Here is a 24,967-nt window from a genome sequence, read left to right on the forward strand (position 1 = left end):
CACACACACACAAGCGCGCACACAAACACTCGCTAAGTAAGAAACATAGAAACATCTTCTGTATCCTTACACCATCAGGCCAGTGCACTCTCAGTTTGTTGTCAAGGAGTGGCCTGAGGAAAAAAAGAGAGAAACAGAGCAGGGAGCAAGTCCACCTTCTCTCTTTTCTTTCTAGGGGTTTTAAAGAAAAGTTACGAGTTAAGAGTTTTGACACCACATTACAAATGTATGAAAATTCAGCTTTGGTTTTCAATTTTTTGTTTGGCCTGTCCAGACACCAATAGGGCAGAAAACCCATCATCTCACACAGCTGAACTAAAGACCTCTGAAATGCACAATGTTGTTTTTTTTTTTAACCTGAGGCACTGAAGTGATAACTACTATTTTACTGTTTTTCTATTCATTCTATCTAAATGCTCTACCCATGCTGTCCTTCACTCTCCTTTGTTTTTCCCTAATTCCACACACATACGCACACACACACAACACACACACACACACACACACACACACACACACACACACACACACACAGACACAGTCATCTCTACTCCTTTTGCTATTCTGTCCACATGTGTGAAGGGCATCGGAGAAGGCCACTTTCACACCATGGGCAGAGTGGGTGTGTGTATGTCAGTGTGTGTTTGAGCGTGTCCTTGTGTTCATGCGCGGGGTGGGAGCTGTTGCCAAGGGGATGCCATGGTTACGAGGTGCCAGCCAACCAGCTGACAGTGTCTCTCTAGAAGTGGCAGTGCCTTTGTCCTTCATTCGTGGTGACAGGCCGCGCTGATGCCTCCCAGCGCTGCTAACTGGACGAGACAGCAGAAGCGCAGGGACCGCAGGAGTGTGTGATGGCTGAGCGTCCCTCCCTATCGATCCCTCTGCTTTGTGTGAGTGTGTGCGTGTGTGTGTAAGAGTGTGTAGAAGAAAGTAAGAGGAAAAAGGAGCCAGGGAGGGGCTGCTGGATGGAAGGATGGAGTGGATCGGCTGGAGGCCATGAATTATATATGGACCCAATCTGTTCTCAGGGCAGCTTGGGCTCATAGCTCCTCCAAACTCCTGACTCAACTCACCACACATAGACATACGCACACACACACAGTCACAGAGGGGAGGCCAGAATAACCCCCAACAAAAAATAAAAGGACAGCTTTTAACATATTAAATCCAGAGAAAAGCTACTCTTTCCTTCTTCCTCCCCTTTTTCTAAACATCAAACAGCTCAGGATGGATGGAGGAGAAGCCATTTATTTTGCCCATCTAATGAAAGTAGAGCACTCCGCAGCACTGCCAAGACTGCGAGCGACGAAGCGCCACAGGCAGCATCCCCCGTTCTTGACATTCAAGCGCTGCTCTTATTTATTTAGCAAATTTACTTACTAAGGAGGTCAGAAATGAATTATTTGGCGAGGATTTGCCTGGGAGCACTCTCCTCTCCTCTCTTCTTCCCTCTTCCAACATTTTTCTCCCTTCAATTTCCCTTTGATTTACGGCTCTTTTTTTTCCCGAGCTTTGCTCTTATACTAAATGCTTATTTTTTCGACAGAGCCCGTTCCTATAGCTCCAGGAACTTTTTGTAGAGTGTCGCCGGCAGCACTGGAAAGTCATTTGAAAAGCCAATTCTGTCCTCAGAAGCTGCTGCCAAGAAAAGCTTATACCTTTTAATACTTTCTGTTCTCTTCTCTTTTCCAAAAAAAACCAAAAAAAAAACAAACAAAAAAAACCTCAACATCAATCCACAGCCCCTAAAAAATTTTGTGCAGCACCTTTCTTCCAAACAAACTTGTACCTCCTCCACACTGACAGGCTTGACATCGTCCGTGTTATTTGAACATAACATGTCAGAATTTTTACACAGCAATTCATCATACTGACAACTGGCAGCCTGGTACGCATAAAAAGTCAACTTCTCATGAAACTGACGGTATTTTCCAGAAAAATATGTGATTTAAAGATTGACCACCATCCATTTTTTGAAATGAGGTGACACTGCATGTACAAGTGACATTTACATTTACTTTTTCAAAGTGAGTTGTGGTTAGTGCAGCAGCAGAATAAACTCCATTTCCTAGATTACATTGAGCAAGATTATGTAACTTTGTCATTAAAAAACTTTTAGTAGAGCAACAGGATTCCCAAAACTCTCCAGGTCAACACAGTTTCCCCTCAACTACCAATCAAATGGATTAACAGATAAAAGCGGGAAAAAAAAAACACAACTCTAAGAGGGCTCGAGGGAAAAAAACACTCACGCCAGACTTTATGAAGATTTAATCACGACCCTCGCCTGCAGCCATGGGATACCAGAAGTGGCCCTCCTCTGTTCATTTGGCATTCTTTTCACTCAGCGTAATGAAGCTGGAGTGTGTCTACTAGTGTGTGAGGGTGTGTGTGAGTCAGGGGAGGATGGAGATGGGGGATGAGAGGTGGAAATGTAGAGGGATTATTAGTGGGGATGTAGTGAAAGGACGTGTTCAAGAAAATGAAGAAAAGAAGAGGGGACCAGCGAATGACATCACTGCTAACTAGCCCCTGATTTGGAAGGTCGGGAGCGGGTGTCTGTGGCAGTTCACTCGGGGTTGATGCATCAAAGAGTGAAACTAGACATATGCTGCGACTAACAACTTGTTTCTCAGACAGAGAGGAACTAGGTCTGAATGTTTCAGAATGTTGCGCTGAGATCTGGAGAGCAAACGGGTTACTGGAGCCTTTAACTGCAGGTTTTCGGAGGCCAATTTTCTCCTGATCTCCCTCAGATGTTCTAAAGTGGGATCTGAGGAAGAAAAACATAACAAGGCTGTGCTGGAGACGGCGGAGAACAAAAAGCAAATTGGGAGGAAGAAAGAGTGAGGGAGATAAAACAGTCGGGGTAGGATAACAGAGCCTCACAGAGACAGAGAAGGCGATACAGTTGGGAGAGTTGGTAAAAGAGTGAAACAGGTGGGAGGAGAGAAAACAGAAGCAGACGGGGATGGATGAAAGAGGTAGAATGAGTGATAGCAGACAAGAAAAACTCTGAGAGTGAGACAGGCAGCACAGAAACTGGAGTATTCTGCAAAAATGTCCATTGTAACAAACATTAAGGCCCTTTTTATGTTTTAAATCAGTCAAAAAAACCTTTCTACCAGAAAACTCATTTGTCTTGTCGTAAACACTCTGTATTATCAATAAAGAAAAAAACCAATATTTTGAAAAAAGAACTGATCTGCTGTGAAAACTAAAAATCTCACTTAGCTGGTAGATTTTTTACACCAGCTAGGTGTAAACTAAACATCCAGTGTGTGTTTGGGTGTGCACTGAAAGTGAGGCTGTGTTCTGAATAAACACAGTGGCAATTTGGTTAGCATGAGCAGCGACAGCTGCCGTCGCTGAACGGAGAAAGATAAAACAGATTTCCGGCAGAAAATCAAAAGAAAAAGCTGTCGTTGTACTGGACTTTTTGCTTCAAATGCGATCATTGCGATGCAGTAAAAACATTCAACACATTAATGACTGTGTAATGGCAAACAGAGAGAGTAAACACCAAGCAAAGACATGGAACCCAGGGATGCTTTTACACCAGATAGTGAATCAAAACTGATCACTGTAAAGCTTGGAGAGATAGGTGAAGACACAAGGACACTTTTAAGACAGATATGTAAACAAACAGAGTGAGAAAGAGGGAGAGAGCCTTGTCTTCCAGCAGCACCACAGTGAGCGACACCTCTCTGGTGTCTTGAATGTGAGGAGAGACTGACAGGCAGTCTGATTAGTCCCAGCAGTGGGGATCATGTCATGCCACTTCTTATTGACAGCCCAGCCATCTCTTAATGGCTCGGCCAGCATTTGCATTGCTGTGTGTGGGAATAGCACCGGGCCCCCCCCTGAAGTGCGTAATTAATCACACATACTGTCAGCCTCCCCCTCCCCCCAAATCCACCAAAACAATGTGACACTCTGTAAGTGTGTCTGTGTGTGTCCATGCATCATACTGTATGTGCTCACTAGAGTGACTAAGACATGACGATGATGACTGTAGTGATGATCAAGGTGATGATGGCAATTATAATGATAACAATGATGACTCTTCTTGTTTTGATCTCAGAGGGAGCCTGTGAGAAATATCATCATGATCACTTTCAGTTCTGTTTAGCTTGACAAGGTTCCATTAAGTTTATTCACATGACACACAAACACATTCACATATAAACAGTATATATTTAATGGCAAACACACACACATGCTCTGAGGGTGGTGGACCTACCTATAGTGCTGTGAATGTGAGGGTGGCAGGATGGGTGGATGGTGGGGTCTGGGTGGAGGTGAAAGTGGTGAACGGGTAGAGGCGGGGTGAGGTGTGGGCCAGTGGGTGTAGATAGGTTGCGGTGGCTGCATCTGGGCTGTGGGCCTCGCATACGGAGGCTGCCTGCAAACCGGCGTCGACAGACTCCCGACAAAAAGAGAAACTTCATCTGAAATATCATCACTGGCTCACAGTCTTCAGTCTGACTCATGCATCATCAGAAATGGGAATGAACATTGACAAATGTTAATCTGCCACTTCAGCCTGCAGAATGCTGGAGAGACTGCTCCCATGATGCATTGTTAGGCAAAACCAGCACCGATTGGAGGGAAGTGCAGAAATCCACCCTTCCTCTCAGAAGACGGCCATGTTTTCACAAGTTCCCCCGGCAGGGTTCAGCAAAAGTTTACTGCCCACACAATCCCGTAACAGCCCTGGTCTCCAACACTACAAATACTCATATATTCAAAGCACCAACCCTGATGGAAAAGTAATATCCCTTAACTCATATACTGTTATAGCATCAAAGTGCTTTGTATTTGTGTTAAGGTGCTTGGTGTCACCTCTGTCTCTGGTGCTTTCACAGTCAAACCTGTGGTTTGCTTTTTTCTTCTTTTATGTTTTGACAGTGCAGTATTCAACCCATACAGTCTTCACACAAGCCAATATCTCTCTTTGTGCAACAAATGGCACTCAGTGTATAGTGCCAGCTATCAAAATGTCAGGCACTTTATGAGATGTGGGAAAATAGGGATGGTTCCGCAAATGGCTCATAGAAGTGTGGAACCCCTGAGAACGAACTCTTGCCTGCACATCTGAAAAGACTCTTGGAAAAAAAAGACAAACTCTGTGGCACAGATACTCTCTGTGGTCTTTTCAGCACACCTCCCCACAGACAACCCTGCAGAGAGTGATGTAAGATAGAGATCCTTGCTGGTCCCTAATTTTAGCATACCACAAGTAAAATGGTCTCAGTCCCACAAAAGAGTTTGGGCCATTTCTGCTGTCATACATTTTTACAACATTCTTTTCTCTTTTGTTGGGATCACTTTTAGGCTATCTATCTATCTATCTATCTATCTATCTATCTATCTATTCTATCTATTATCTATCTATCTATCTATGATATATATACACACACATTCAAACACACTGTATATATACAAACCTTAGGTGAGAAGCCACACAAAGTGTCACAAGATTTCCTTAAGGAATTATGGCTCCTGAGTACTTGCTGTAGCTTACCTGTTGTGTGTTGAGTTGGCAGTTCCGGGAATGGCAGCTGCTGCTGCCTCCTGGGCCTTGCGGTTAGAGCTACCCAAAGAAGGAGGGCCCATCCCAGGCCCAGCTTGCTGGGGCATGCTGGGGGAACTGGGAGCCATGGGCGGGTACACCCTGTTCTGGCTGCCCGGTCCGTGACTGCGTCCTACAGGTATGGGTTGGCCGGGACCCTGGCCGTGCATGGGGCTGCTAGCGTTCATTCCCAGACTGTTGGTCATTCCCGGGCTGGAGCCGCTGTAGCTGGTACTGGCAGTCCCACTGTAGTTGGAGGGCCGTGGATAGTTACCTGGAAGAAGACAGTCCGCAATTAATGATGACAATGTCACTCAAAAGATAAAACATGGGTTGTTGTCACTTGCGACATTTAACTTCCCACTTCAATTAGATAGATTGCTTACAAGAATGACACAAAATGGCTGCTGTAAAATACTGTAGTCGCAGTTGGGTGCTATGAATCACTTCTTCATTTGAGAGAAATGGAGTGTTTATCAAGTGCTTGTCAGCTGATACCTTTATACCTACAACAGTGACACATACAAATATTTCATCCATCAAGCAAATAATCCTGTGACAGATGAGGAATGAGGAATATAAAGCACAAAACTGAATTCTGATTCATAACCTCTATAACCTCGAGCAGAGGCCGGGTGTGGTGACATTTTTCAAAGCTGCAGGTTGCCGGATGGCCCTAGGAACAATTGCCAAGCTTAAGGCTGACTTTGTGAAACACTTGAGAGGAGCTCTAATCTGCAGTAAATGCTTTGTTGCTGCCCTGGAGTGCCACACGGCCGCAATGCCAGAAGCTTTCCTAAGGCACACTTAAACCCCTCCATTTTGGCTCTAAAAGCTCAGCTCCACTCCAACACCAGCTGCAATAGGAGCAGAAAGAGAAATCGCCATGCTGTGAAAGACAACATGTACATACATTCAGGCACACTAAAACACACCTACTGTACATGTAAGTGCAGTACACTCCCACACACACACATACACAGAGCACATCGTATTGTATTCTTTCTGCAGGCACTGGGCCTTTTCCAATGTGATGTTCCCTCCCTGGGACAAATCCCCTGCAAAATAGAAATGGAAAATGTGGCATCCTCCATTGTGAAAGGGGCTATTTATTTTGATTTGATTAAGGGTGCTTTAGTTGGGCCTCACTGCTTAATCCTCTGAGAATATGTCTGGAAAAGGGGATCAAGTCCCTTTAAAACCTGAAGGCTTTTCCGCACGCTCAAACGAGGGAAAGTTGAATGACAATATTCCACACGGGGGAAAAAACATCTCCGAAAATGGAAATGGCTTCTCAGTGTCCTCGAGCTGCTTCAGTGAAGACACTTTCCACATGACATAAGCCTGCAAGTCCAACAGAGGGGGAGAGCGGGAGGAAGCAGCAGAGGGTGGGGGCGAAAAGAGAAGAAGACAGACAACAGAAAGGTAGGGGGAAAAAACTCCTGCCCCCCCCAACCCCCGAGATAGGATTTATATTGAATCAAAATAAAAGTCTTTCCCATAAAAGTCAGCAGCTCCGGTTGAATTTGTCCAGAAATTGTGATGAAATCTACTGTGGGAGATGGGAAAAGAAGAAGCGGATTATTTCTGGAGAGGCTTTGGTGAGTCGGTGAGCTGAGTACGGCTGACACCTGTCAAGGGGTTTGGGGCTATAATAGGGAAGCGTTCAGGAAGAAAGGATGTCTGCTAACGAACACAGGAGGATATGTATGGTGTACAGTGCATGTGTGTATGTGTGTGTGTGTCCATCCGCTTGTCTGTGTGAATGCATATATAATGCTTCTGAGACCTTGCAACCACTGAAAGCCACATTTCCATGTTTCTTCCTCCCATATGAGACTGCCTACAACGCTGTGGAAAATCCTGGGAACGGTGCCCTGCAGCTTACTTCCTCTCAGCTCGGGTGGACGGTTTGCTGCAGATGAACAAGGCTGCAGTCAGCGACCTCTCTCAGCCCTCTTTGGACATCTGTTGAGTCCCATGTCATGGCCGCCTGCCATACACTCTCAATAGCCTGGGCGGACACGCTGTGGTTTTTGGCCCTTGTGACGGACTGAGGCTCCAGCACACCTCCCGGGGAGTTGTTTATATCACACAGTCCCATTTGGACAATCTGCATTTTGGCGGTTGTGCCAAAATCCCCAAAAGTGGGAGTGAGTGTCTGGAAGTTTCCATGAGACTGTATTCGACTTGACTGGACGGGGGGTGAGATGCTAAGCCAAATCTAACTGAAGAGGTTTGTGTTGGAAAAAATGCATCATTAAGTTGACACCCTGCATTGGGAGAACTTATCAGTCTTGATGTACTACCATTCAAAATGTTCTAGTTGTGGGCTATGTTTGCCTCTGCTGACAAAGGTAAGACAGAGTGGCTGTGGGACTGGGTTAATGCTAAGCTTTCCTATGAGAGTTATGCTCCATCCTGACAAGAATGATTCACTTCCTGAAGGATTGGTACTGCGCCAGAGCGCTTCTTCAAGGACAGATAGCGTACTAACCCACTTTTTAAAATGACTGAGAGCTCAACCCTGAAATTCTAGGTGTTTTTATAAGAGTCATTCATGCTTTCTAAGGCTTTGGAAGTGCCACTCAGATTGCATTACATGAGGAAGTTGGATCATTGCGGAGGCAAAATACAGATTACTACAGAATGTATCATGTATCATGTTTAAATTACAACATTAACAACAAAGATGGACATAAACATCTTTAACATAAACAAAATAGTGTTATTATTTGGAAATTTACTTTAATGTAATCTAATTTAGTAATGAGGACTCCATATGGTGTTACTTAAAACTTAGAAGAAAAGAATATGTATTACATGCTGTTGGCCTAAAAGTGCAACCTGACTTGGCACACAAAAAATGTGGCTGTAAAAGCCAACATAGAAGTCGTGAGTGGCCTCTTCTGCCCACTGTCAAAAAAAAAACGTGAGACTTCATTGAGAGTCATTGGCAATTTGGCCACATTATATAATCAAGAAAGACTGATCTTTTGTAAAGAAATCATCACAAGCTCACAAAGTCAGAAGAGTTAAGATTATTTTCTTAATGTCCCTCCTAACATACATCTTTCAGTTGACTTCAGTTAGGAAGTGAATACATTTTTGTGGGTCTTTTCTTAGCCATGACAGTGGCTTCAAAAAGGTATTATGAGTTGTGAGCAGTTGGTGGCTTTGTGGTGAAAACTCCTACTTTAAAAAACACAATCTAAGTGCTCAGAAATTCAATTGCTCAAACTCAAACAAAATTTGCAGTTTTAGCTGCACATGTTAGCATTAACATATCTGCACAGAAGTGTGTCATCTGCTTCACCTACTTTGCATGCTACTAATACTACTCAGGAAACCAATCAAGGAGGGACAAGGGGAAAAGAGGACAAGGAGGATGCCATTTCTTATTTGTCCCTTCTCGCGTCCTTATAGCTGAGTTTTGATTTTCTGCCTGCTTCTCGGGCATTTGGTGCCTTTGGGGAGTTTTGTGGTATTTATAGTGCGATGGAGGGGAGTAGAAGGTGGAGGGGAGGAGAAGGAGAGCTCATGGTGCTTCGTTCACAATTACATGGAAATTCCCGGCACGGTCACGCATTCGGTGGACGCTATATCCTGCGCCGGGTATAATCCCCGCAGTCCCGCGGGAGAGCTGGAGTGTGACCGAGCAGATTAACGTCTACTGCTTCCTCAGCAGACTGGACCGTCCAATGCTAACAGCCGAGGCAGTCATTCTCCCAGTTACAGTGAAGTATGGTATGATGGTGCACCAACGCGCCCTGAGGATCTGTGAACTCCATCAATAATGACTGAAACGCAGATTACATGGCTGCATGCTTGAGCTGCCAAGGACAGGAGCAGGGCAGACTGTCCATGTCCACATGTGGCTGAACACAAATAAAAAAAATGAATAACAGCATTTTTCTCTTGCTTTTTGTGGATGTGGTAGTGACTGGAGCAAGATGGTTTCGGTTAGAAAGGTGAGCAAGAAGGAAATATAGTGTGTTGACAAGAACAAGACAACCTGGTACCCATTTCGTTCCATCTTACTCAGAAGTTACATTTTTTAAACTTGAGTATAGGTGCTATAATACACCAACTTTTAACATTCTTTTACTAAAAACATAATGTTAACTGTTTCTGATGCTTGAAGTTTAAATATCTTAAAATTAGTAAGATCAGTTCACAACCCTCAATAATGTGACGACAGACAACTGACATAGAGAAAATAAATCTTAATTTCACAACTCAGTATTACTCTGCAGAACACATGTATGACTTGCTGGGATGGATATTTTTTTTTGCAGCATCTCCTCTTGCCAGAGGCCCCTACATCCTCTCCCAGCCACCTCAGCACCTTCCCCGGCAAGTTGTCTGAGCCTAAGCAGGGCTGGGGTGCGCCTTGGGGCTGCCGAGCTCCACATACTGTCAATTTCCTTCGAAAAACTCCACTCCCTCCCCCAGGCGCTGGCTTTTTTGGCTGAATTACACCGCGGCTCCAGCAAGGCACCAAGGCTTAAAAGTGCTGTCTGAAGCATGGTCATTACCAGTGGAGTGCTTAACCCCTCAAGGGTGGGGGTGGAGGTTTGGTGGAGGGAGCTATGCACTATGCGATGGGTGGGAGAGAGAGCGGACCTGAGACAGACTCCAAATCTCTTTCCTGTAATGGCCTGATATCCTCCTCCCCCGTCTGTCTGTGTGTCCACTGTTCTCAACATGCTGGCTCTGTATCATGTCCAAATGCATGTCTTGAAAACAGCTGTTGGAGTCATTTGAGTCCTGAGGAGAGCCTGATAACAACACACAGTATGAGATCAGTTTAACTTCGGATAAAGAGGGCTTTTAAAGGACAGCCATAAACATTTAGCAGCTTAAATATATTTTGGAAATACTGGGCAGTCCACTCACTGTAAGAGCTCTTATTTAGACAGTGAGAACACAGCAAAGGGGGGGGGGGGGGGCTTTGGCAGGGTTTGACTTTACATCAGTCTAGAAGAAAACCTTTGGTTACAGTCTAGGAAGCAGACTTATCTAATCAAAGATCTCTGGAAATAACTGCTAAATATTTTAGTACTGTTTGTAGAAGGGCCATATCCTCCTGCAGTCTCATGTATCACCATAACTGTATGTTGGATGGAGCTTATGTAGTTGATTACACAAGCTGCACTATGCTCGTTTTTGCGTCGGATAAAAGAGTTACACAACACCAAACAGTTTTTATGCTCTTTGGTGAGCTACAATCTCACAAGTGTTGGTGTGTGTGGTGAGCATGATTGCTGAAAATTTTATAACACACACACACACACAACAAAAAGGCCCAAGAATTGGGTTCTCCCAGCATAGGCAGACATGCCAAGAAAAACAGCAGAGTTCAGAAACTTGGGAGTGCATTTCTGTGTTGGCTAATGGCTGGCTAATTTGTTAGTGCGCTAGGGAGAGGGAAGGGAAGCAGATGGAGCTGTCATTAAGAACAATGACCAGCAGCTGTTTGCCCTGTTCACCCTACACAGACCCCTGAAGGGCCCTCTAAGAATTGGGCCCTGCCTATAACGTGTGTCTATTTGTGTATTAACAATTTCTGTATGAGGACAACATGTTCTCAAAAGGATGGGAATAAGATAATAAGAAAAGGAAATAAGATAATCTTGTAGTTACCAGTTTAAAGGGTCAATCTGACCTTATTTACGGTATTGAATTCTACTGTATGTGTTATTTATATGTTTATGTATATGTTTGTGTTATAAAAAAATAACTGTATTCGTGTCATTTAAAAAAGGAGCAAAAAAAGGACATAATAATTAAAAAGGACATAAAAGAAAGCAGCACCAGCCCATGGTTTGAATCCGACAATTAACTGAACTTGGAAAGGTAGATACAGCAGGTAATAAAAGAGAGAGAAACCATGTTTTTTTCTGGAAAGTACAGTGTGAAGATACAAAGGTAGCCATTCAAGAAGCGCCACTTTTTAGGTGCTTGCTGCACTGCTGTCTGAAAATATCCTAGAGTACTAATGCGGGATAGATGCAGGTGCAAGTGTACATATCTACAGTATATATATATACTGAATATGTCTGTGATGAGAAGACAGTGGGCCTGAGCTGTTTCACTGTTTCTGAAGGGAACATCTCTCCTGTCATCCCAGTGAGATTTCACGCTCATCTGCCTCCAGAGCTTCTTCCAGGCTAGTCCGCCTCGCTTTCGCTCTCTGCTTACTTTATTTCTCTTTCTCTCTCTGCTTACTGGGCTGTCAGCCCAGCCAAAGTCACATTAAGAGATAAGAGTGGGTGGAGAAGGGAGACCAAATACCAAATGCATTAGGGCTATTAATCAACATTAACAAATGCGAGGGAGAGGCCGCAATTTTAGGAAAACACACGCACGGATGGGCGCATTTATCAAGGTGACACATTAAAACACACATTTACCAAAAAATACCATAATGTTTCGTCTGGTGTGTCGCCAAAGGCAGAAAACGAAGTACAACAGCAGATGTCAACGTTTGTTGGATGGCCGGGAGTCGTACGATGGCGAAAACAAGCGAGCGGAGAATGCTTAATTATAGAGAGCGAGCCAAAGTTTTTTCCCAAATTTCCTGGAATCTGTGGTTTATTTTTTCTCCAAGTTTTTCTTTTTTGCTCGAGTGTCAGAAAATGCTTGGATTGATGGTTGATGTGACTGATTTACCAAACAGGCCTATATACTGCGGTAAACTGAGCCAAAGATTACTGCTTGATCACACTGAGGACTTTAACCTAATAGTTCTGAAATTAGTTAACAAAATCTGGTACAACTGCAGTGACAGCTTGAATTAGCAGAGAAGTCTAATAGGTTAACTGGATATATTGTGTTAGTTAGCTACACATATTAAAATGTAAAGCAATATTCTTTTAAACTCTTTAGTGACTTTTGTTTTTAAATAACTGTGAACTGGATGCTTTCCTGTGAGGTTATCATTAAAACACTGAGCCTGACGACAGGATCGGACATCATCATTCAGTGGATAAACCTCACGACGTGTCAGTCCGCTTTGTCTGGAGCTACCTCATAATCTTATCATGAGGAGGGCCAAGAGGTCCGTCCAGGGTTCAAGTGTGTCATAAATATTCTAGCAGTCACACCCTCAGAAAGCAGGGTTTTTAATTCCCGCAGTGAGTCCCACCACAGAGGACGAGAGAAGACTGTATCTGTGTGTGTGAATGGGAGCTGTAGAAAGAGTTAGAGACAGAAACAGAAGATGGCCACGTCTTTCAAAATTAGTCTTTTTGTATTAATCATTAGCAAACTCTCTTTGAAACCAATGACACTGATGTCAAGGCCCAGTGTGAGTGTGAAATGAGGGCCAACAGTCATCAAAAAAGACAAATGTGGCTTTCCTATTTAAGGCCAAACTCCTCTATAACCCCTCTGAATGAATGATACACAGGGTATTCAACACTCTAATAAGTCAGAAAGCAAGTTGTTGTGTTGAACAAATCTGATGTCAGGTAAAAGTCAACACAGTAAGTCAACAGAGGGCTTGATAGTGGTTTTCTTAATTGGTAATTCATCATAAAGTTTGAAAGGAGTCGTACCTTGTGGGAAATCAAATTCTCTCACTTTTGTCTTCAATAGTATTTCTTAAATCATGTTCTAAACCACCCTCTGTTTCGTTTAAAGAGTGACAGGAGTTGTTTTATGTTGTTTCAATGAGCCTGGCTCCAAGGACTCAATGATTTAAAAGAATACACTGAAATGGGATGGATTGAGTTTCTGGTCAAGTTACAAACCTACACTCATCATTGGCTCAGGTGCTCTAAGCCAACACTCCAGTAAAGACATTTGAAACATGCTGCTGGAAATGCAGCTATATCTGGTTGGTTAACGCTTGGTCACTGGACTTTGCGATATATGATCCGATCACTTTATGGAGAACGGAGATGTGTCAAACTGTTTTGTAATTGAGAATTTAAAATGTACTCGTCACTTGTCCAGAAACATATCTAAATGCACAGTAGGGTGCAGATTTGTGAGATAATTTTTATAACTTCTGATAGTAAGTTCATTAAAACAGTTTAATATCAGCACAGGAAAAGGAATCGTTGTAAGGATGATTGATGATAAAAAAAAACAATCGGCAGTCAGAACAAGCCTACTGGTCACACCTCCATTTTAAATGGCAAAATTTCATAGTGAAAACAATTCATTTCAATGGAATCGCAGAGATTAGTGAATTCAAACTTGGTAAATTTTGACTTGTGAATCTGTGCCATTAGCTTATTAGTCATGTTGAACCATCCAGGTTTATTCAACACTCCTGTATTGGAGTACTGCATAAATATGTCTTTTGAATATACTGCAAACTTATTATCTTGTTAGCAACCAGCAAGCTTGCTAGGGGACAGTTTGGGAGTGAGAGCTTTTAATAAACTTCAATAAAACTCTTCATTGAATGAAACAGGCAAACAGGCTCCAACCTTGGTGTCCATACTGTGATCCTTGAGGTCCATAAGGGCCTGAGGGGCCACTCTGGGTGTAGGGACCCATCCCAGGATACAACGAACCCCCCACCCCAGGTGAGGGGTGGGGGGACATAGGAGGTCCGGACTGAGGAGGAGCAAACTGAGAGCTAGCCTGGTTCCTCTGCATGTTGGACATGAACCCTGAAACACATAAATACACAGAGGAATCATTGTCGACACTCTTCAGCAGTGAATTCAGCTGCTCAGCATAACCAATTGTTGAATGAGGGCTTGAGCGAGGGCAGTTGTGACCATTCTCTAGCTCAAAAAATTGGAATATTAATTTAATTTGCTTGTGTAAAGAGAGCCTTCCTTTTGATGAAAGCCCTAATCTTTTACCTAAGCACTGGCTCCTGTTACTCGTAGATGCACATCAGTAAGTAACACAGCATTGAGTGGGTATTAGACAAAACATGCACAAAAAGGACAGGATGACATGTAAAAGGAACCCTGAGCACAAATGAACACACACACCTACACACACAGACACACACACACACACAAATGTTTAGTGAGCTTTATCAGTGGCAAAAGCACAGTTCTATCTGGCCTTAAAGACATACGTATGCTTTCAAAAGCTTAGTCCGTGTGTGTGTATGTATGAAAGAATGGGTACAATTGAGAGAAAAAAAAGTGGGCTCCTCTCTCCACAGAGTAAGCCGGTGATTTGACCATGGCTACTATGTTATTCTAAGCCGTTCTGTCAATAGATATGTCAAAGCCTCTCAGGCCCAAACTCGCCTCCACCATTCAAATTGACATTTGGAGCGATCCTCGCTTGGGTTTCGCTCTTTCAAGCCGCCACGTTCGTTTTTAAAACCCACAGAAAGGTCTCCAATCCACCACGAATGGGGAAAGGTCGCTGGATGGCCATTGAGGGAAAAAGAGAGGGTATGTGGGAGTGTGCGTGTGTGTGCGTTTGTGTTTCAGAGGCTTCTGTATTGCAGATTAGGTGTAAATGGATTGGGCCCGCTAAACTGTAAACTTTGATAGCTATTCGCTTTGTTGAATGAGCGTGCACAGACTGACTCTTTAGTGAGTTTGGGATTTAGGGAAACAACGGAGTTGGAAAGTGCAAGTTGACACTCGTATAATTCCTTGTTTCTGCTAAGAGTGCATGACAAAATGTGAGGAGGGAGATATAAGTTTAAAAATGCTCAATGTGTGTATTCACTATATGCTTGTGTGCACATACATGTGTGTACATATTTGTGTTTCTGAGTGTGTGGGGGGAGATAACGGAGAAAGAGAGCAATAAACGCTGTGTGTGTGTGTGTGTGTGTGTGTGGAAGAGACGGAGGCCAAGACAGAGAGAGAGAGAAAGTGTGTGTGGGAGGCAAAGACAGTACAACAGAGGGAAAGAGCGATTGGGGCCTGAAAGTGCTTAGGCTGCGAGTGCTGGGTTTAAGGAGCGAGGACATTATTGTAATGTTTTGCTTCCATTAGGGTAAAGGGGATTCTGGAGAGGAGGAGAAAAAAATTACAGTGTGTAATATCGCACTTTAAATTGCCTGGAAAATGGATGAGGAGAGGAACATTGTGCAGACAGTGCTAAAAGCAAATAACACATTCAAGGATTTCTCTCTCTGCTTCATTCCCTCTCCCTATCCACACACACATAAACATACACACACATACACATAAACCTTTCTCTCTTTCTGGCAAAGTGAAGGAAGCTCTCAGCCGGACAACAACAACAGGCAGCCGGTGAACGTGAGAGACAGTGGGGGAAAAAAGGGACATTCAGCGGATTTATGGAAATGAGGAGTGGAGAGAGGCTCTTAGGGAGGCAGGCACTTGAGCAAAGTGGGGCGTGTGTGTTGGGGGGGGTTAATCCTAGCTAGGGAAACAGCGAAAACAACAGCCAGTCCTGTTAACCGGCGCTATGTTTTCCTGGACTGGGCTGGGGAGGGCTTGAGGTTTACAGGCATTAGACAGCGGCATTAAATCTCCGCCTTTATTTCATCATGTTGGGAAATAACCTTTTACAGTCCCTTACTCTCTCTCTCTCTCCATCTCCATCCAACCACTCCCTCTGTCTCTCTGATGCTAACTGCTCTTTAGTGGGTGATAGAGAGGGAGCAGTCACAGTCATTCCATTAAGGTTACATCCTGGTTTTTTGCAATGTTGTGTGGATGCAGATTTTTTTTTTCATGAGCAATTCTGCTGTTTTTAGTAATACTCGAGAAGTGGCCATAATTGCTGGAAACAATTTCCCGTTTGGCGGGCAGATGTGGCCTGTGGGTTAGCATTCATGTTACAAGCCTTTGGCAGCAAGTTGTGGCCAAAAATGAAGTGGCTGTATGAAAAAAACACACACTCTGACTTGAACTAAGTCCAGGATAAGTTGACTGAATGTTTACTGTTACATATTTACTAGAGAATGGTTTTCCCATGACCCATGTTAGCAAACAATTAAGCACAAGGCTAAATCCTCGTGTCTGTGTGTGCTTGTGTGAGCGCACCTGCTCATCCTAAACTACAACAACTAACTACAACTATAATTTGATCCAGCATGTGTTTAAAAAGTTGGTTTTAAACACATATTTTGCAAGATTGTAGAGAAATCTAAAAGTTGTAAAGTGGGTGGTATACTTGCTAAAGGAAGTCATTTTGGAACAGCAGAACAAAGTCCTGCATTGAGCCAAACTAGCCATATTCTTTGTTTACATGTCAGTGCTAAAGTATTGCACTCCATGTCCTCTTGTTCCCTGAGAAATTATTTCATTACTCTTCATGTAACCCCTGCTGGTGTAGAATGTAAAAGTTTGACTTTCTAAGTAGACAGCCTCTTTAATCTGAGTGTGATGTACAATGTACATCTTTTATGGAAACTATTTCTAGCCACCAAGCTTCATTAAAGTAAAAACATACAAGTATGTTCACACATAGCATTCCACAACATTAACCTCCGTATGCTCCTTGTAGGCTTACAAGCTTCACTATTCTCTCTTCAGACAAGGCCAAATACCAAATGCTAGCCAGTGGCTAACACACATACGCACATACCTCTCTCCTGAGCCATAGGTGAGCGGGGGATTGGCGGGTGAGCTCCATCTGGCCCATTCCCAGAGTTCTGTGGGGCCATAGTGGAACCTGCAGAACAACATGTAGTCAGGACATGAAGATTCAGACACTGGCTTTCAGAGGTTCAACATGGTCACATTTGCCACATTAAAAGAAAATGTTTTGCATGAATTGAATTCCCTTCTTTGCATGAAATCGAGGTCAGTGGAAAATTGATTTATATCTTGTTCCCATCCGACTTGCTTTAAAATTGAAGTAAACTTCAAGAACTGTTTTAACAATAAAGAACTGAAGGACCACTTTTGTCTTTCTCTAAATTTATTTTAATGGCACAGAATTCACCTAGTTCAAAAAGTTTTCTCCCATTTGAATGCAGAAAGAAAAACAACGAGTAATCAGTATTACAGTAAACTGGAGGTTTTATCTGGATTGAGGCTGCCCTGGATTTGTTTGTTGAGCTTCAAGCGATGAGGTTAGAGGGTTTGATGCCAGATTTAGCCTTTACCGACACACCAAGAGCTGAGAAACAATCACTATACATGAAGTTGTTTGTGATTCACTATTAGTTAAATGACAAATGCACTTCCAGAGGACATATCAAGTCATTGGACCCTGTGCCTCTTCCTTGTGTAAGCATTAAAACCAGAGCGATCCCCTATAGAAAACCAGAGCCATTTGAGGTTCATTGATTAGGTGGTTGTGCAGGTCTTTGGGCTGTGCCTGTTCCATTGAAATCCAATAGTGAGTTGAGAGTCTGATTAGGACAATGGCAGACGGAGACTATGGTGGATTGATTTAGCCTAGAGGAAGGAGAGGGATGGCAAATTAACCTTTTATCTTTGGATTCAGACCTGAGACAATGAGGAGAGGGAAGGACAAGGGAAAGAGTGGGTTGTTTTTTCAAACCGCGCTGGTTGTACTTTGCTGATGATGAGGTGACGCCCTACAACTGTATATGTTCACTTGTTCACTTCAAATGTAAAGTAAATTATTAATAAAATAGGAATATGTGGCAAAAGTAACTCAGGATGATACATTATGGAGTACAGGAGTACTGTATTTACACAATTTTACTGCAACAGTGTTCTTCAAACTCACAGTGAATATATATCTCTCATTATAAAGGAAACACTTCACATTATTCAATCACACAGTAAAAAGTGTGTCGTTTTGAGGAGTGTGTGTGCATGTGTGTGTATGTCTGTATGTGTTGCGCGTCTGTCCACGGTAGCAGTAATACATGACTGGAGGTGGCACACTCTCCACATAAACAAACCCAATTAAGTCAACATAATTGCTTTGCATAAAACTGCATAAACAACATTTCCATTCACCCGGCTGCCTACACACACGCAAGCACGCACACACACAGACGTAAAAGTAATTGGACAAACAAGTGTAAATAAACACACTCCAACACACAAAGAAACATGCGTAGGAGCACACAGGCACATATGTGCTGAAATTTTCACACACAGACACACACGGATACAGACCCCCTGCCTCACACATGAATAGATCCAGTGGCGCTGCTTCAAAGAGGGAATATTCGATTAGTTACTCTGTCACCATGTGGCGGGAGGGAAGGGAAAACGTCAGTGTGCGAACGTTAGAAAAAGTCTGAGATAACAATAGAAACGCTAGCTACGTGCTTCAATGTGCATGTGTACCAGCGGTGAAAGAAGTACTTTATTACTTTAATTAATTTAATTTAATATACTCCATTACAAGCAAATATAACTACACAAGCAGTAGCAAGAAACAAAAAGGAAAAAAGGAAAAGGACTCATTATGCACAATAGTCCATTTCAGAATGTTTATTATGATATACAGTATATGTATTATATTTGGAATATTACTATTGATGCCCTAATTATATATATATATATATAAAGGAGTTAATCTATGTTTATACTCGACTCCATATGTTTTCATGTAAATCCAATTGCAACAGTTTAACTACAAATCATCCTTTAACTGTCAAGTCAATTCCAAAGTGCAGCCCTTTGCTGCATGTCATCCTTCTCTCTTCTCTCTCTCTCTATCTTTTCTTTATGTGTGTGTATGCAGCTATGTGTAGGAAAGGCTTCCTCCAGTCTGCATGTGTGCTGTCGTGCGTATGCTTTCTGCATCAGTGTGTGCATGAACACTGTTTATGTGTTTACGTGTCTGACTGGAGGAGCCTAAAGCCTCTAGTAGAGGGTCAGGGCCACTTGTTGCCAGAGGGACAGATGTAGCTGCAGCACGGGATTAGATGGGTGGATGGGTAGTTAGGATGAAGTCGCTAGCAGGAGTTTACTGAACCCTTTAACTATGGAAGTGGACCCTACGATAAAGGCTAGCCCTTGTGTGTGTGTGTGTGTGTGTGTGTGCAGGGATGCATGCCAGGCACCAGCTATGCTGTCAGACTCTGTTTGTTTGGATGGCAGAGTGGTGGTGGCAGGAGCTTGTACTGTGTGTCTGTGTGTGTGTGTGTGTGTGTGTGTGTGGCACTATGAGGGTAGAAATAGGAACAGTGCCCTCCATGCTCCACTACTCTCTCTACATAGCCATGTAAATTGTCACCAGAGATCAGATGACATTAATGTAAAGACATACGAGTGTGGGTTTGTGCATGTGTGTGTATATGAGAGAGAGAGAGAGAGAGAGAGAGAGAGGATGACAAGACACACAGAGATCCTCGTTGAGAAAGAGGAAATTGAAAAACAGATGAGAGAGGAGTGGTACTATAGTTGAGTCTGACAAGGCCTCACCCCTCCTTCCCTCTTTCTCTGCAATGAACGAGTGAAGCTCGGAGCACTTCATAATTATTTCACTACCAATTACTGTCCAAACAAAGCCTCTTCTCACATTTTCTCACTTCCTCCCTTGCTTTCCTCTCTCCTATCCTCTTCTCTCCACACTATCATTTTTAACAAGGTGCCATTAAATAATTACGTCGAAATAAAACAAACAGGCTCCACAGTGAGTCCTGGCACGTTTAATCCGTACCATTAATAATTCATACACTAAATCTTTGACGTGCAGTTATTCTCCACGTGCTGCTGAGAGAGAGAAAGAGAGAGAGCTAAATGTCAGCAGGAGCTGACTGTATATCTTCCCCGGTCCACAGAAAAAAGGCCATCTTCGCTAGCAATGAATGAAAATGTAAAATGAATAAACAGTAAGGAAACGCTGCCACCAATCAGGGCATCTTCTTCTGACAGTGGGTGTGTTTGATTTAATATTTGAGGTGATCTATTAGTAAGCTGGCTGTAACTATGTACGATACGTAACTTTATATGTACATAAAGGCCAGTATATGTGCATTTTTGAGTACGTGTTCATTGTTGTTTTTGAATATTTTATGTAAGTTTCAGTGCTTAAATATGCGTATATGCTTGGATGTGTCTTTGTTTCACTGTTTAGATCTGTGTGTGTTACTTACAGTGCTAGTGTTCCCATAGGTGTTCTATAACACAATAACCACATGTGGCAATCAGTGGCATTGTAATATCTTGCTGTCCCTCAGCCTGCATCTTTATCCACGGCCTTCAATTTACACCTCCACAAGTCCCCAGCTGAGCACTCACACATCTAAACGTACACAAATATACATGAATGGGAACACTGCTTTGAAAAATAATAAAATATCCGTTATAACTAGATATAAAGAATGGAATCGGTATCCGAATAATGTGTGATTTTAGATGCAGGTATTCAAACACAACTCATTCATGAGAGCGCACCTGTGCAAGTGTTTACCCTTAAGACTGACCTACCAGAGACCAATAAGCTTTATAGATGAACAGATCAGATTTTTTGATGGAGTCTTAGAAAGATGGGACTTGCTGCATGAAGACCAAGAGCAAACAGGAAGATATGTAGAACGAGGATGCTCTTTCGGAATGCCACAGAAGAGTCAAATAACTGTAATTTCCTCTTTGTGAAAAAGGCACTTAGCAAGCACATCCATTTTCTGCTCTTCCCTCATGATACAAGGCAGCAGGGCCAAAAGTAATGGGAGTTCATTGCATTTTTTGGAGATAATACTCCTCGCTAAAAACCCAATACACATTTTAAATTTCTCCTCTGCAAGGACTGCCGAGGCAACCCTGAGTCTCCTTTGAAGAGAGGGAGTGTGGTCTTTGAAGCTTTTTTCATCAGGGTTTCAAACGCAAATGCCGGGGAAGTTCAAAGCCGAAGGAGAGTACTTGTGGCCATATTTCTGTTTTGTTTCAGGGCCCTGGTAATATTAAACTTAGAAGCTATGTGTGTCTACGCTGTGTGTGTGTGTAATGCCAATGAAGAAAAGTCAACCTGAGAGTCAATGAAAGGACTTTTATTAATTGCAGATGAAAGGAAAGTGTGCATTAGCAGACATGAGTGTACACACCAAGACACAGCGATGCCTTTGCTTGCCTACATGTACACTCACATTCTCTCTTTCTCACACACACACACACACACACACACACCCCCTAACTGTTTCTCACAAATGCCGACCCCCTGGAGCAGTGGGGGCCATTTTTGCTAAAGTGAGGTAACGGCGGTAAGCACTAATAGACTGGTGTAGAATACAGAGAAAGGGCTGCTTCAGCACCATCTCTTAATACAACCCTTAGGCTGTAAATGCACACACACACCTGCACCACCCAACAAACACACACACATACACACACACACACACACACACCAAGGTAATATCCCCTACTTGCCGTGTCTTTAGGGGAAAGAGGCAGATAAACAGCGGGCTCCAATAATGGTGGTTTAGATCTCAATGGGTGCGAGTCAATGCCTCTCCAAGCCGGGGGCTAATGCCAGTTAACTCTCCCTGTAGGGGACGAGCGCAGGCCTGCAGTGGCTCGCAAAACAAGCGCTCTCCCAAGATCCTCATTACTTCCAATGCTGAGTAGCAACTGTAAGTAAAGCAAAACTGCAGCTTAAGCTAAAAAACAGCAAGTGGGATGTGGGGGAGAGAGAGCGATGGAGTGAGAGAAAGTAAGAAAATAGGTGTTGGGGAGGGAAATAATTGCGCACTGTTAGGGTTCGGTTAGGGTTTTCCAGTTGGACGGAGTTAGAATGGGATTTCTCTAAACGGCTAACGCAGCAAGCCAGCTGCCATTTTTATTTATTTTTTTCCCCTGTTTTGGCCGACGGTGTGCTTTGTGAATATAATGTCTGCGGGGAGGGCATTTTGCAGTTTCACTTCGAACACTGGCAGCCATCAGGAGGAGAAGAGACAGAGGCATGTGGGAGTAGGGGATATATGGGGGGTAGGGGAGGTTGATGTGTGTGGATGGGGATGAAGATGGGGGGAAAAAAGGACAGAAGTGGAGAAAGAGAGCTGGAGGAGAGATGTGGAGAAATGAGAGGGAGGAACAGAGGCAGAAATGTGGATGGAAAATTCAGCCTTGTTCCTCGGTGGGAGGCCTGCACCGCAGCAACGCTCTGAGCGACGAAAGCAGCAGAGACAAACAGAGATGGGGAGGAAAGGGTGGGGACGAGGGAACGTGAGACACAAGAGGGAACATAAGAGAAAGCGAGCACGATAAAAATAATGAGAGAAAGAGAGAGGGACAGGGACAGCCAGAGGCAGTGTTCCCACCACGCAGCCTCTTAGGGAGTGGTGTGACTAGAAAACTTGCCCGGCTCCACACACTGCAAAACACAGTCGAATAAAAACTCAACCCCACCACCCTTTTCCACTGCTTTCTTTGTAATAACTTACACCACTAACAGAGGAAAACATTTTGGTTGAATGTCCCTGCGGCGTCTTTTCTGGTCCGATATTTTGCAGCTTGCAAATTTGTTTTTCTCTTTTGTCTGGGAAGTCGTTTACTGACGTTGTTTTTAAAAATGGCCGCTTTTATGCATGCAATCCTGATCTAAGGTCATCACTCGGGTTCCTTCCAGGCATCTGTGTTTGACCTTTGACCTCAGTGTGGAAAAAGCGCCATTGCAATTTTTTAAAATATATCTGTGGTTCTCATTATCATAATTAGAGATAGAAATATATTTTCTGAAATGTTAAACTGAAAGCAAACCACAGGCTACGCTGGGGGACGATGTAAAGGACAAGAGTGGATGTAAAGCCGGTTGGAGGAGATTCATTGGGACCGACCCTTAAGCTAACTATCTGGACAAGCCTGGCCTTCTCACCCTCTCTATCTCCCACCCTCTATCTATCCCTCCTTCCCCTCTCCCTCCTCCACTCGCCATGACCTCTCTGTCCTTTCTAGGCCCTGGAAGCACTAGAAGCGAAGCACAGATACACAGCTTAAACTCTCCTGAGCGCTCACCCGCAAGCTCCAATCACCTCTTTAAAAGAAAATAAAAACTTGGAGGGTTGAGGAGAGATGGAAGAGGGAGGAGAGGAGAGAGGCGGAGGGGGTGGGAGAGGTGAAGGAGGGAAGGGTAGGCAAGCATTGTTAACTGGACCTCGAAGGAGAAGAGAGAGAGAAAAATGGAAGAGGGAGACATGAGTATTTGTGATTTTCTGCAGCAGACAGTGTGAGCTGTGCCATGGAGGAGTGTGGATGTGCTCTGTGTCAATTAGTAGCTGCACAATGTGGAAACGTATTGCGGTTTGACCCTCAAAGCAAGGCAGACACGCAGACAGAAATGTGTAAACACAGGCCCACACAGAGAGATGAAAATACCACCAAACACAGACCAGATCTGAAAACGGGCATAAATACAGACAGTCCAAATCTAGTTTACTTTGTCTCGTTACGGCCTTCCAGTCTAAAACAAACACACACATTGGCATGGTGATGGGGACATGAGGTTACTACTTAATTTTTTAAGTGGTTAAAATGATCAGTTATCAGTTAACAAAACAGAGCTTAATTGGTGAAAATTTGTTTTGATATTAGTATCTCTTTAGTGATAACAGCAAAAACAATCGTTGCTAGATACAAACTGAGACAAGTTTCTCCGTGCAATAATCTATACATATATTTGTATAGGTATATAAATATATATATGTTATTACCTAGACCCAAACCCACACACACCACCCAAAACCTCCCGAACACAACACCCCTTGTGTGTTTGTGTATATACTATATAATATACTATAACTACTGTGGGCATTCCGATATTCCGGCCTTTCTGCCGATATCGATAATTGTCAAATCCTCAATTTCCGATACATGCGGCCCTTTTTTTACACCCCAAAATGTTGGAACAACCCATCACTCCTAATGTGGAATTCAAAAAATTATCCTAATTTTAATTGTGATCGCCCCACCTTGGTAGGATGGCCCATTTCCTTCACATCCAAAAAGGAGGACACTTTGCATAACAAGGGGAACACCCAAGCACGATATTTGTTTGGGCATGATCCGGTTTAAATTGTTAAGTTTGCACGCGATTAAATAAAAGGTGCATACACATACACATACGCTAAAATCATAAATATACAAAGTACAGCTCATGACAACGTGGGCCCTTCCATTCAGATTAGCTGGTCTAATAAACATCATACAGAACTGTTCTTAATGTTTTATCTGATAGACCCAAAAGGTAAAAAAATACAGCCCCAACCTTTCTGTTTCAGATGCTACAGGCTTTGCCACAGCCCCTGGTGATCATGGCTCCATCCAACAGCCATGGCTCATTTGAATATTTAAGAATTAGCATTCGTGTTGATAGGTCACGACACGAAAATGTAACCAATGAAATTACTTATTTTGACACACATTTTTAGCCAATAAGTATTAAACTAACAAGGTAATGTGTCAAAAGGCAGACCTTTTTTGTTATTTTCTCAAAAGGAGGACAAATGAGTGTCTGGCTTAAGTCTGCACCTGAAGCCAACAGGGCCTTTAAAAGCCAGACTGTCCGGCCTAAAGCGGACGAATGGCCACCCTAGTAACGGCTGGCTTGACC

General features: G+C 43.3%; 1 protein-coding gene across 5 annotated transcripts in view; it reads right to left on the reverse strand.

Annotated features, from left to right (window-relative positions):
* The window catches only part of LOC118337060 (AT-rich interactive domain-containing protein 1B-like), a 163,016-nt gene that overhangs the window by 25,714 nt on the left and 112,335 nt on the right, over positions 1-24,967 (reverse strand). For 3 of the 5 annotated variants that reach the window (XM_035673883.1, XM_035673885.1, XM_035673886.1), the window contains 4 exons: positions 17,075-17,161; positions 14,020-14,205; positions 5,528-5,849; positions 4,244-4,426 (listed from right to left, as the gene is read on the reverse strand). In XM_035673883.1, the coding sequence (XP_035529776.1) occupies positions 4,244-4,426; positions 5,528-5,849; positions 14,020-14,205; positions 17,075-17,161 (778 nt within the window). The remainder of the gene's footprint in view (positions 1-4,243; positions 4,427-5,527; positions 5,850-14,019; positions 14,206-17,074; positions 17,162-24,967) is intronic. The other 2 variants (XM_035673888.1, XM_035673887.1) reach the window with 1 other exon arrangement.

Source organism: Morone saxatilis, unplaced genomic scaffold, assembly GCF_004916995.1.
Source record: "Morone saxatilis isolate NCDOM2014 unplaced genomic scaffold, NCSU_SB_2.0 Contig3, whole genome shotgun sequence".
NCBI lineage: Eukaryota > Metazoa > Chordata > Actinopteri > Moronidae > Morone > Morone saxatilis.